This window comes from Patiria miniata, unplaced genomic scaffold, assembly GCF_015706575.1.
Source record: "Patiria miniata isolate m_02_andy unplaced genomic scaffold, ASM1570657v1 HiC_scaffold_1, whole genome shotgun sequence".
NCBI classification, from domain to species: Eukaryota; Metazoa; Echinodermata; class Asteroidea; order Valvatida; family Asterinidae; genus Patiria; species Patiria miniata.
In genome coordinates, this window is record NW_024037047.1 from 25,918,570 (window position 1) to 25,932,600 (window position 14,031).

The window sequence follows — 14,031 nt, forward strand, 5'->3', positions numbered from 1 at the left end:
CCTTCCACAAAATCACACTTTCAATTTTCTTGAAACAAAAGAAGAGGGTTTTTACCTTATTAATGACCCAGGTCTGTGATCTGGGTGGCCAGACATCACGACTGCCTTGCTTCTTCTTGGGTTGTAAAGCTAACTCACAGTACAACACTTTGCTGGGATCATCCTGTGGGGTAAAATAAAACATCAACCTGAATGTCATTTCCACAGGTAAAATTCTACTACTGGAATTTTTACCACGGTTTTGGTAAAATTTTACCAAAAATGTCCAGTGCGAACACAGCTTAAAAAAAGACGGAGGTAGGATTGAAGTTAGTGATCTGACCTTGTGTTGTAAGAAGTGTCCAGTAATATCCAGCTCACGTTTCTCCACGGCCAGACGTTTCTGATCCTGTACCTCCTTCGGAAGGTCATAGGTCACTTCCTCGTAGTCATAGATGAGAGGAAAACTTATGGTGGCCTCCCAATGGCTTGGTCTGGTAGCAATAAAAAAGATTTAAGATGGTTTAGGCCGAGTAAAAAAACCCAAATATTTTCTCTTACAGGCTTTTGGAAAAGATGAAGTATTTTCCAAATACGCCAAAACCCTTTCTACATAGCTACACTTTTGTTGGGAATGAATAAAAAAAAGACAATATATTGACAATATATGTGCAAAATGTATTGCGAATGTATGAATAAAAAACAAAAGAAAAAAAAGGCGGGCAGGACAAAAGGAACTGGGCGGGGACGAGAAATTGGTTTATTTTTTTACTTGGCCTTAAAGATGTACTGTCCATGATTTTTTAGTTTAACTGGACATTTTTTTTTATTTATTTATTTTTCTAGCAATACCAAAGTTTTCTCACTTTTGAATGGAACATCAAACAAAAAACTGCATACCTTTAGTTATGGAATAATTACTTCATTGTTGTAAAGTGCATTGCCCAAGAACACAAGCACCACGAACACCCGTCAGAGTTCAGACTAACACACTGCCTTACAAGTTAGACATCATAACCACTTAACCGTGATACTCTACAAAATGTCTAGATATTCAATTCACTTTTTTACGACCTTCAACTCTCAGGATAGGTTGCCAGACTACAGACCTTTGGCTTTCAACCTTTGACCTTTGGACTGAATGACAACTAACCTTTCCTCTCCCTTCGGGATGTCGTCAGAGTTGAGTGGTTCCCTGACTGCTACATTCCTCTCCCCATACAGATCCAGGCCTTGCACCTTGTCAAAAGTCAGCTGCAGACAGTACACTGCAGAGCAAGCCACAAAGAAAAGATACACAGTTCAGAGAATTAGGGAATGTTGTACACATGCGGTCCTCACGAAGGAAATCAAAAACCTGTTTTTTTTTGGGGGGGGGAGGTGTTAAGAAACACCCTTGGTACAACCTTTTTATGTGAGATGAATGTTGTTCTGAGAAAAACCAGTTACCCCTAACACCCTTGAGTGATAAACTAGGAACCTTCCTCACTCTTGCAACATCCAACACCATTTGGTAAACTCAACACCCAAACTGTTGGACTCTGATTATGGTGGTATGCCAGCCCTGACCCCATGTAAAGCATATTCAGTTTACTAGTGCAGTACTCACTCCAACAGAATCAAACAAAACCTGCAGTTGGGTTTTGAAGCGTTGGGGTGGTTAGGTTTAACTTTACACTTTTGAACAATGTGTTCCATTAAAATTTGCGCTTTTTGACTCAAAACATTCCTACTCTGTGTTCTCCAAAAATGTAGTACACCTTTAGCCAAAAGTTGTTAAGAAACTTGTAAACAAGAAAATCCCATTTGCCCAAAAGAGGACATTTCCATTTTAGAAATTTGAACGAACCATTCGGATCTCTGAACGGCTCTCCAAATGAAATCCAGACTTCTTGGTCCGTCTTGAGGGAGTAGACGTCGGTGATCTCCTTGCCCTCTCGGTCAAAGATCTTGGTGACCACGGTGCTCAGGGCTGTAGTGTTCTTCTCCACGCGGGCCCAGCGAGTCAGCACATCCAGTAACTATAAAAAAAACACACAAATGCAGAAAAACATGCAGTAATTCGTAACCAGTGTTGTGGTGGAGTCAATCACAAGTCCTCACACACATCCTCACACACATCCTCACAAGTCCATCACAAGTCCTCACAAGTCCATCACAAGTACATGTACTCACAGGTCCTCACAAGTCCATCACAAGTCCTCACAAGTCCATCACAAGTCCTCACAAGTCCATCACAAGTCCATCACAAGTCCTCACAAGTCTCCACAAGTACATGTACTCACAAGTCCTAACAAGTCTTCACAAGACCATCAGAAGTCCTGAACAAGTGTTCAAAGGTCCCCACAAGTCTTCACACATCTATCACAAGTCCTGGCAAGTCCAGACAGGTCCTCATACATCCTCAAGTCCAGCAAAAGTGCTCACAAGTCCACAGCAAAAGTGCTCACAAGTTTTCACTAGTCATGTACAAGTCCACACAAGTCCTCACAAATTCTCACAAGTCCAATACAAGTCCACACAAGTCTTAACAAGTCACAGTTTCTAGTTTTTGTTTTTTTGTTTACACATTGATATTATGTTAGTACCCGTTCATGTCTCCTTTTTGTCTAATGACATAAGTTCGGTTATGATCTCACGTTTCAGCCCATTTAATATTTTCATATCTCCTCGTTGTTTGAATATTTTCTTAATTATTTTATTTATTATCTTCCTTGCAATTTTATGCTTAATGCCCTGTGGGAAACCACATTAATTATGAATGAGTTATTCTGATTTAAGATCAGAAATAAACAAACAAACAATTAAATGTGAATTATAATAATAAATTTGCCAGCAACAAAGCAAGAGATAACTACCCTCTGCAGCAGTAGATTGTGGTCGTTGCCGACGCCTTTGGATGCTTCTTTCAAGTTGAAGAATACCGTCTCTTCCCCATCACCTTGACCATTTTCATACACCTGTTGTGGAAGAAACAGGACCAATTAAAAGTAACACTGTAATGTCAAAAATAAAACAAACATAACTGTGCAAATCATGTCAACATGATGATCAATGATGATTCTTTTCTTACAGAGACTCTTCAAATTTATGAAAATGTTGATTTATTAATTATTAATACTTATAAAGGGAGAATCGTTCTTGCTCGCAGCTGCAGTCCTTCTGATTTGAGGTGTGCGATTGCACACCCACGCCATCACACGCCTAAAAGCTTCCAAAGAAGTGCAAATAATCTCACGCCTGAATCCGTCAGTACCGCACACCTTGGCATACATTTACAGCATAATTATACTTCATAATTTGTGCAAAATAATGTACAATGTATGTCGGTGAAGAGAAAATGGCTTTACTCTAAACCTAGATGAATATTATAAACAAATACCAGATTGTTCAGTACCATTTTGGACCACAGAATCACACGCCTAGAAAAATTACACGCCTAGAAAAATAACATACTTAGAAAATCCAGGTGTGCCCTTTTCCACACACGTGCGATTCTTAAATCACAAGGACTGCAGCTGAGAAGCTGAAATGTGGCTACAATGTGGTTGAGTCAAGGGCATGTAAAGGCGCCTTAGGCTGCCGCCATACGACCCATGTCTGACCACGGAGCACAGCCAGAGATCGAAACTGTTGATTTTTGTGGAGCGAGAAAAACCTGAGAGCCCCCCCCCCCCATAAAAAAACCAACACTTGTGGCACAGGAGAGAATCAACCAACAACTTCACTCACATGTGGTCAGAGTCAGGAATCGAACCTGGGCCACTTTAGTGAGAGCCGAACGCTTTACGCACTAGCCACGCATGCGAACTCCTGACGTCATTTCTCTTGCAAAAAAATTGGAATTTGCCTTCGAAAAAGCTTTGCCTTCCCCCACCCCTTCCCCTTCCCACCCCCTTTCTGACTCCTTCCCCCATCCCTTTCCCCACGCCTTCCCTCAGCCACTCTGACTCAGAAACTAACCTTCAGCCTGATGCCTTGCTGGCCCACCAGCCGATGTGATGAGTCAAACTCTTTGATGTGTTTCATGGTGTACGTGCTTCCAGCACCCTGGATGGAAAACAAAAAACATACAAAAGTTACAATAACATTTTTATTTGTTTTCTTCAATTTCATACAATCTGTACAAGAACAATAATTGTTGAGTCTACAAAAAACATTCAGCAACATAGATTTGTAAACACGTTTTAATGGTAGGCCACTTCTTAATGAATCACTTTGAGAGTTCCATAACCCAGGTCCCTCATATTTGTGAGGCGCTCTGGCAAAATGAGACGGAACTGGGCACAAGCCTAGTGGAGAAAAATGCAAAAACCAAATAAGGGTCATTTTATTTTTCAGATTTATGATATATGTTGCCCTAGATATGTCCACTACATAATTTTTTTAAGAAATAGTATAAAAATTGTGGAACCAATTTTTTTTTTCAGGAAAAACCATTGGCATCTTTCATCTTCACGAATACAAAACTCGACACTTTTAAAGGCCTTTTGCTCAGTATTTTTCTTTTTTGACATGTTACTTAATGCGAAATTTAACTTGTCAATGGAATGTCTGATTGAAGAGCAACAAACAGTATTGTAAACAGAATTGTATTCTCTTACCCAATATCCACAAACACTCATTTTGACCTCTGCTCAGTTCTGCCTCATTTTGAAAGAAGGCCTCACGTTTATCAGTTTGGGCCCTAAAATTAATAATACACCGGGCCCATAAATTGGACAAGGAACCCACCTCTTCTTCCACGACCGATTCTGATATCTCATCCAAGATGTCTTGCAGCTTCCGTTTGGCCTCGGTGAACTCATCAATGCCTTCCTCAGTCTTGTTTAAAAAACAAAAAAAAACAGGGGGTGGGGGGAAATGTATGTAACTTTCTGTTCAGCAAAAAAAAAATATAAATAAGGTCACCAGTTAAAATGTTAATACTTCATGGTTTTGAACAGCATGGCTCTTCTCAGAAGATTTAGCTTAAATTGATTTTAGAGACAACTTTAATTGAAAATTACACAAAAACCTAAAAAGGAACCACATAATTTGTTTTTGCCAAATCAGACAAAATTTGGGGGTGATCAAATATGCACCATTTTCAAAGAGAAAAAATCCCTTTAGAATCCGTATTTTTGTTTAGTAGGGGAAAATCTGTGTTTTTTTTACAGAGCAGCAGTCTTCAGATATCTCACAAACAAAATTGTCCCAAAAAAATCATTCCTCTGAATTTTTTCCTCCATTTTCTCAGTTTCACAAACTTCCAGTTCTCACTCTGTGATTTTGCAATTTGTGATCAGAGGGTAAGGGGGTTCAAATCCCGCTGCTGGTCATATGTGACCGGCTCCACAAAAAAGGGTATTAAGTCATGCTGAGCATTATTGTGTAATAGCCCGCTCAACATTGAGAGGGTAAAAAGTTTGTCAAAATGTGATTTTTATTTTTTATCACGAATGACATCTTTAATACCTACAGTTTCAGGTTTCATTCACAGAAATGTTGATTTTGATGAACAAGGTGTAAAAAACAACCATTTTGTGTGCATCGTTCTGTTGTTCTACAACAAAGCCAGCTATTTCAAAGCCTGTTTTCTCAGTTGTGTAATCTGAACTCAAAGGAAGTAACTAATATGCAAATACCCTTTTTTGTGGAGCCGGTCACATATGTTGTGTCCTTGAGCCCAGGAGCATAAATGGGTACTGACGGACTCTACTTTACTACTTGACAATACCTCCTGTAGTTCTTTCTCCAGTTCCTGTTCAGTCTTGGACAGTATCTCAATCACGTTGACTTGCTGGGTCTCCCCAGCCAGGCCGTACTGCAGCTGCTTCTTGTAACTGTTGGCGGCCTGCAGCTTCTGTTTGCAGTGTCTGATGGTGGTCTCCAGAAAGGCTGGAGAAAAAGAACGAAAAAGTATTGAAACAAGAGAGGCAGAAAAGCTTGACATATCACATCACATCCAGGCATGCAACTGGGAAGTACAAACAAGAAGAAATTCCAAGCTCTGTAAGACTTCATACACTGAGCGTTTTTAAACTTTTAGTAGAATAAACTTTGAGGTGAAACAAGGAGGAAATCAGCAGGTCCGAGGAAAGTATTGCACGCCTGAATATATCATGTACCTTTCTCTCTTTGTAAGGATCTATGCAAATTTTCAGAGAGGATGAAAAATGGTAAAGATTACATTGTGGAACTGAAATAAATCTGGAAGATTTGGAATACATACTCAACTTATTTATACATAAATATTAACTTTACATCAAAATACATATTGTTTATTTAAATAAACATGTTTATTAAAATATACATGTTTCTTAAATAGGGCACACTTAAAATATTTGTAATGCCATTTTAATGCAAATAAATGGCCTATTAAATCTAAATTGCTTTCGCCCTTCTGAATTACAGGTTTTTACCTTTGACCCCTTTTGGGCTGAATCTTTCCCCCTTGGAGATCCAGACAGGGCCGTAGAGAGGGGTGGTGCTGGTCTGCAGACAGCGATCCAATAAGGGTACTAGACGGGGTGAAAGAAGGGGGAACAAAAAAGCAAAGGTGAAACTTTTTGGATGGACGTGAACTAGACAACCTAGGGTGGACAGCATGGAGCAAGTTCTGGCGAGGATCGTTAGTCGACTAGTGTTTGATTTGTGACGCAACTTACACCGCACTAAAAGCAACGTGCCTACATCTCAAGTCACACACAGGTCAAAACGTTATGATTGCTTGATGCTAATTCCCTGCTGTGCGTTATAATGCATGCGGTTATCGGTGTTAAACCAGCAATGGAACCATCCTGCATTCGAGTCAAGTCACCATTTTGGGTGAATAAATTCACTGGTTTTTTAAATCGGTCCCATCTTCACTTTGAGCAAGGTTCTGTCATTCAATTAGGTACTTTTTTCGGGTAATTTCAAATGATCCTATGTAGATTTACAGATAACAGCCAGCCTGAAATGAGTAATAGGCTCTGTGCGCCAACAAGAGAGGGCGCTCTTTTTTTTACCACTTTCGAGAGCGTTTCAGACGGGACACATCGCGTCTGCAGTTTGGTTAGCGCAAAGTACATAGGACGTATTTTATTCTGAAGGTACACAAAGCCATAGCATCTTCGCGTGAGCGTCGTCGACAATGTGTCCAAATGGCCCTCCCAGTGGTCTCTCCCAACTCTCCCTTTCCTACCATTGAGGGGGTACTTGCCCACGGAGCCCATGGAACAACTTACCATCGTTCAGATCAGTCACTTCTGAGCCTGTCCAGGAATAGATGATCCTAGCTGGGACAGTCAGCCCAAGACGTGACGTGCAGTCATCAAGAAACTGAAAGTACAGAAAAAATGTCAACGATTTCAATTTGAAAACATCGGATCTTGCCAAAAAAAATGGAGTATGTGTACAAACTAAATATAAAAGATTATAAATTTATATAAAAATATGTGCAAAATTTCAAGTTGCCAAGTTTCCCCCTATTGAATTTAAAAGTAAATTATTAAGTAAAGTCTGTCGTGAGCTGATATGGCCCATCAGGCTGGCATTTAACTCCTGTTTCCTTGGATTGAAACCATGGAGACTATTTTATTCTCCCTGGATGGGATGCCAGTCCTTCGCAAGTTACTCTCCAGCTAATGCCGGTGTCATATGAAAATCGGACACGTATGAAAATCGGACTCTTTTTCCCTTTTATTGGGTAAACCCTCTCACGTGACCAGTCCCTCTCCTAATTATCTATGCATGAGCATGCGCAATACCACCAATGAGTCTGTATTTCACAAAACCGGTACCAATTTACACTTCTTCATGGAGACAGGCAAGTGGGAGTAAAATGGCTTGCCCAAGGACACAACATTATGGTCAGAAGCTGGATTTGAACCCCTTATCCTCTGACTATGAGTCGCTCACAAACCCAAACCACAAGGCCACAAATCCCCCAATGACTTCCATGGTTAGCTCCTACCCTGCCGAAATTCTCAGCCGAGGCCGTGGTCTCAAACATCTCGGTGCCGTCCCCGTTGCGGAAAATCATGACCCTCCGCATTTTGGACTCCAACATTTTCCTATTGAAAAAAAAAAAATACGGCAGAGGCATCGTAGTCAAATTTTAAACTGAAAGAGCATTTGCAGATCTTCCCAAAAGTTTATCAAATTTCATTGGGAAAGATAAGGCACAGGGGTGAGATAGCGGGGAAAATGAAAGAATCCACGAAATAATCGACAGAGGGCTTGAGGGTTTGCTGAGGGCCCTAGAGCAACGTAGGGTCTGCATGTACATGTGTGGTATATGTTTTATTTGACTAGGTCGAATAAAAAAAAAACATGTTTCTCGTCTGGGGTTTTTGAAAAAAGGAAGGAAGCGGGGCTTTTTATTTTTTATTTATTTTTGTTTTCAAGATGGCCGCCATTTTAAATTTCCTGCAACCGTTGGTGTTCCACTGTTCAAATAAACTTTTAAAAATGAAAGACAAGTTGGACAAGAGAACTGACATGACTGAACATATTTACAGTGTCATAAAGAGTTGTATTGGTATTAGTATTTATTTTCCGATGAATTTGTGGACTTTTTCGGTGTTTTTTTACTACATTTTTCAAAAATAAAAAATAATTAAAAAATCCAGGCGGCCTCCAAAAAGGAAGCGGCCGGGGACGGGAGGATGGTACCACTGGGGAGTCAGGTTGGCGTAGCGGTATTTTCCTCGCCTTCCACCGCTGTGACCCGGGTTGGATTCCCTCCTGGGGCAATATGTGGATTGGGTTTTCAGTCCCTACCTGATTCCGTGGGTTTTTCATAGAATATCATTCTGGGGATTTCCTCCCACCTCTAAAACTATAATTTCTTCTCACTGTTATCTCTCCACTGATCTCTATATAAAGACTGGATAGCGGATATCCATACACCATTCACACAGTAGACTTTGCATATTGACCAATTCGCCCCCGGTCTCACGAAGATGGCCGCGTAATACGAACGTTCTACGCGTATACACAGCGCGAAATTGGTCACGTACATGATGTGCTAAACAGGACACATTTCCGTAGTGATTATTATTTCCAAAACGCCGAAAAAGTGAACTGCGGCATTAAAAAAGTAAACCAAGACATTAGAGAAATTGCAAACCTTGGTAGGTGGTGGTGGTCAAAATATACGTCAAGTGAACCGCGATGTTACAAAAGAAATCATGCTGTCTATAAAAGACGGCAACTTGTCCTCTGTAGATCACCAGCCGATCTCACCAGTCTCACCAATATGGCGTCAAATTCATTCATTGTGCGGCTCTTTATCCGCTATCCAGTCTTTATATAGAGATCAGTGAATCTCTCAATAAACCTTATTCATGGGAACCTATTTTCAATCATGTTCCTTGAATCTATTTCATAAATTGTTACCTGTTGGATGGGATGGTGCCAGACTATTACATGATTGGAGTGCATTCCAAGCCTCACTTTTAATTGTTTTTTTTTTAAAAACCTGTTTATGTTTATAGTCTTGTCATTTAGCCTTCGAGAAAGACTCTGCTAGGGTCGAAACGTCAGGCCACTAACTATTTTTTGCTTTTTTTTTTTTTTAATGTGGCTTAAAAACATTAAGGTATGTTTTTTTTTTAATGTGGCTTAAAAACATTAAGGTAAGTTTTTTTTTTTTAATGTGGCTTAAAAACATTAAGGTATGTTTAATCACAAATTTGTGATTATTCATCAGAGCAGACTGGTATAGATTTCTAACAAACTTTATTTCATTGCTTTCATTTCTACTCGCAAGTTCCAAAAATAACGAATTTACCTCGCTTTCAATTTAATATGGCCGACTTGTGAATAAAGTCTGTAGGTTTCTTCAGGCTTGCGAGCTACAGTGCCCAGGACACTTTTGAGGAATCCTTGGTTTCATTATAAGAAATTAATACCACTGCTAATAATAATAACAACTTGGAAAACCCATTTCTTTTCTGCCACATAAACTGCCATACCTAAAAGAATCTTACAGTTCAACCAAAGATTCCAGTTTTCCAAAGAGATTTATTTTTAAAACCCTGAAATCAGGAAAAATCCTCACAAAAAAACTCACCTCATTCTCTTAGACAGTGTAGACTTTGGTTTCTTTTTTGTTTCAGCCGGAAGCACCACCCCGTTCATCGTCCAGTTTGCGTACAGTTTCTTGTGAGCATCATCTAAAAAATAAACCCCAAAAGCTATGATTATGAGGGTTGGTTGTGGTTGTGGGTTTGAGTCCTGGCGGGGACATGGTGCGTGTGCCCTTGGGCAAGGCACTTTGTCACTCATTGCTTCTCTCCAACCAGGAGTACCTGTGAGGGCAGAGATGGTTATTGTGATTGAATTAGCTTCAGCTGAGATGGTATTTGGAATGTTTCATGTGCCCAATGAGCAGGGGTAATAATGATGTAGCACCTTGAGCACCAGTCCTGGACGCGCTTTATAAATACCCACTATTATTATTAAATATCCACTATAGGCATTTTTGTTAGGATGCCACCTCAATCCTGCAATATCCTCCAACTTCCCGCATCTAAAAATTGCAATCAATCCTATTTCTTGAATGTGGTCCTTGAAGGGGTAACCACTGCCTGAATCTTGCAAAATCCTCCGGCAATCACTGTCAGTATGTTGAGGCAGAGCCAGTGACATCCTGGAGCAGTGCGGAGGATTTCAAGCATACTCTAGGCCTAAATTGATGCACAGCTGAGCATAAACAAGACAAGGTCTGGTCTTAAAACCTTGACAAAGTGCATCCTCAAAAATCAGCCACACATTTTTGCCATAATGTGACCTGTTTCACCAAAAAAAAGAGAATTAAGTCTAAGAATAAGTGACATACCTTTTACATTGGAGGTAGGGTCTCTGTACGGCTCCCCACATGAAATAAACACTTCAGAATCCTTGGGGATCTCCTCTGGGTACTTCACTTCCGTCCCGTCCGGCAAGAAAATCCGCCGAGCGGCAAACTGCAGGCTCAGTTTTATTGTGCAGGCTTCCAGAAACTGTAAGTTGGAACAAAAAGTTTTAGTCTTGAAACAGGTTTTATTAAAATCTGGATTGTCATCCTTTAACACTAGTATTGTAGCATAATTTTCTATTATGGTTCACAACTTCACGGCCGGTTCAAAGCCAAAGCCGATTTCCTGTCATCAACAATTGAAGTTTCATTGTGACCCTAACAAATTTAAGCCGGACTGAAACTTGCTTGAAGTAGAAACAGACCTTTTAAGGTTCATGGCTCACAGCCAGAGTGGCAGGGGTACAAATCCAGCTGCTGATAAAATGGCAAGGCCCCCCCCCCCTGGGCCCCTCACACTGCCCTGGAGAACAAATAACCTATTTCGTCGTGTCAGTGCAACAAGGTCGTATTAACTCCATTCTGCAACAAACTTGTATCTCGTGTAAATACGCTCCGTGCAACAAGGTCGTATCTCGATATCCATTGACTTTGTGTGTACATCCGGGTTATTTTATGTGAGACACGACCTTTGACATTCTGAAACTCGCATTTCACATATGGCCCATTTTACGACATACGACCTTGTTGCATGAACACAAAGATTTGTAGTTGATTTACGTCAAGGAAACCAGTGATGAGATTTGCTGATTTGACAGAGACTTTATATTTCCACGTTTACATGATAAGGTTTATGAGATCCAAGGCTAAAGCTTTATGATTTTGAGTCCCCTGACTCGACCGACTCCAGTACAATCGATTGGTCCATTTTCGGCGATATGTAACTAGAAACACCACATCATGCGTGTATTTTCAGTAGGTCTGAAAGCAGCAGGATTCACATAAATCATGGGCTGGAGGCAAAGCCAAACCTACAACCTAAAGCCGTGGTTTCGTAAACCAGAGTGGCAAACCAAAAGAGAACAGTGTGGTGCCGTGCGGTAGTTTTAATCCACTCACCGTTTTCATGGAGTGTGCAGTGACTCTGACCGCGTCAGTCTGGGTACCGTTCTTGTAGACGGTAGCTCGGATGACCTGGGGTTGCAGCCGGTACAGTGCCTTGTTTCGTCGGGATCGCTGGGAGACTGTGGCTGTGGAGGAGGCTGACTTGCCGCTCCAAGGCCTTGACAAAGAGAGAAAAACGTATGAATGAATAAAACCAAGACCTGTCGTACAACTGTTGAACTAACTTTGGGTGACATCATTTTATGTGAGGCGTGCTGGCAAAACGAGAAGGGGAACCGGGCACAGGCCGTAATGGAGAAAATGCAAAACTGTAAAGGCCTTTTTCTCAGTAATTTACTTTTTTTAGACATGTCGTTAAATGCGCAGATAAAACGGCCATAACTTGTCATGGAATGTCTGACTGAAGTCAGTGTACATGTAGCGTCCAAACTGCCCTGCACACCATACCCATTTTGAAATTACGGTGACGGTTCTGGTAGCTATTACTGGGACACTTCCATGCCTGTGTGCCCATGGCATTTGTAAAGCTTTGAGCACGTAACTAAATGGGAGTGCAGTGTGTGAAGAAACACCAAAGTGAGATTTGGAGCGTCCCAGTATTAAATGGTGGAAAGCCACCTCAGTAGAAACAAAATGTGGGCAAGTTGAACCTTTTACTCCCTATAGCACCTGAAACTGCCTAACCTAGGCTATAGTTTTATCGATTCTAAAGTGAATAAACACAATGTAATACAATGTTGAACAGGGCCCAATTTCACGGCGCTGCTAAGCACAAAAATTTGCTTAGCACAGAAATAGTCTGGCTTACAAAAGCAGGTTACCAGCCAAAACTCCATGTGATTTTCATCCTAAGCAAACAACAGCTGAATACTAATCATGAACAATATGTATCATTTGGAGCTTTGGCTGGCTAACCTACTTTTCTAAGCCAGGCTATTTTTGTGCTAAGCAAATTTTTGTGATAGCAGCGCTGTGAAATTGGGCCCAGGTGCTCATAGGTTAAAGAGAGTTAACTGTATTATTTTTCCTTTTTTATTTTGTGGCGTACCAACCTCTTTGTTTTATACACCGGTGCACTCATCGGTCGCAGCTTGGACTTCGTTCTGCCGCCCTCCCTCCTCAGATCTCTAGGCTCCTCCCCCTCCTCCGCCTCTTCCCCGCCATCCATCACGAACTTCACGTCGATGCGTTTGCGTTCCCGGGCCGAGCTGCGGCCGGCCGGTGCCGCGGAGTATGGCCTGCTGCTGCCGCCGCCACGTGTTCTGGGTAGGGCCTGCATGGCGCTGGTGGTGGTAACAGCAGCTTGATCGCTGCGGGCAAACTTTTGCATGTAAGGGGAGGCCGGCTTGGAAGGCCTGTTTAACCTGCCAGGAAATAAAAGCGGTAAACTTGTTATGTAGAGCTTACTAGAGATTAGAATTTATTACGAGCGCCATGGCCTCATAAAACCATGATCTTGCCGGTGGTTCGTCTTAGGCTTAGAATCTGTTTTGTTTTTCCATGTACCCTGGTTTTCATTTTGAAAAGTCCCCACAAATGGCATTCACAACCTTTCTTTTCATTGTCTGAGAAGTAACTAAGTAATTTGTAAAGTTGGTTATGGGTACCCGATCCCGTAATCTGGAACCAGTTCCTGACATCAGCGGTAGGGTACTCGGTTCCTATGCACACCCCTAGATTCCACTTCTTTGAGGAATATATTCCCAGTAGTAACAATTCAATTTGGTCAAGAATACCGGGTGAGTCAAAAAGAAAGTGACCGAATTTAGACAAACTATTTTTAAAAATATGTGGTCTGCTCTCTTTCATAAAAAAAATATCATGGGGATAAAGTACATGAACATGTGGGGTGCTGTAGTCCAATGGTTACAGTGTTCGATTTGTGTGCCGTGGTACATGAGTTCGAATCCTGATCGTGGGAACATGGTGCTTGTGCTCTTAAGCAAGGCACTTTACCATTATTGCTTCATCCTTCGGATGGGACGTAAAGCCGCAGGTCCCGTGTGTTGTGTAATGAACGTTAAAGAACCCAGTAACACTTATCGCTAAGAGAAGGGGTTTGCCCCGGTGTTTCTGGCAGTGGCTGCAATATGCGCCGCAGAATCTTGTCAACCTAATGGGTCTCATATTGGGTCTCATATTTCTCATACTTGATTTAC

General features: G+C 41.3%; 1 protein-coding gene across 2 annotated transcripts in view; it reads right to left on the reverse strand.

The window, feature by feature from the left end:
- LOC119726733 (doublecortin domain-containing protein 1-like) overlaps positions 1 to 14,031 on the reverse strand; it is a 41,021-nt gene that overhangs the window by 22,661 nt on the left and 4,329 nt on the right. For both annotated transcript variants that reach the window (XM_038198572.1, XM_038198564.1), the window contains exons 3-17: positions 12,925 to 13,236; positions 11,867 to 12,029; positions 10,790 to 10,952; positions 10,022 to 10,124; positions 7,919 to 8,018; positions 7,191 to 7,284; positions 6,384 to 6,482; positions 5,699 to 5,859; positions 4,714 to 4,803; positions 3,943 to 4,029; positions 2,838 to 2,939; positions 1,829 to 2,000; positions 1,133 to 1,247; positions 323 to 473; positions 56 to 163 (exon numbers count right to left, since the gene is read on the reverse strand). In XM_038198572.1, coding sequence (XP_038054500.1) covers positions 56 to 163; positions 323 to 473; positions 1,133 to 1,247; positions 1,829 to 2,000; positions 2,838 to 2,939; positions 3,943 to 4,029; positions 4,714 to 4,803; positions 5,699 to 5,859; positions 6,384 to 6,482; positions 7,191 to 7,284; positions 7,919 to 8,018; positions 10,022 to 10,124; positions 10,790 to 10,952; positions 11,867 to 12,029; positions 12,925 to 13,236 — 2,020 coding nt within the window. The remainder of the gene's footprint in view (positions 1 to 55; positions 164 to 322; positions 474 to 1,132; positions 1,248 to 1,828; positions 2,001 to 2,837; positions 2,940 to 3,942; positions 4,030 to 4,713; positions 4,804 to 5,698; positions 5,860 to 6,383; positions 6,483 to 7,190; positions 7,285 to 7,918; positions 8,019 to 10,021; positions 10,125 to 10,789; positions 10,953 to 11,866; positions 12,030 to 12,924; positions 13,237 to 14,031) is intronic.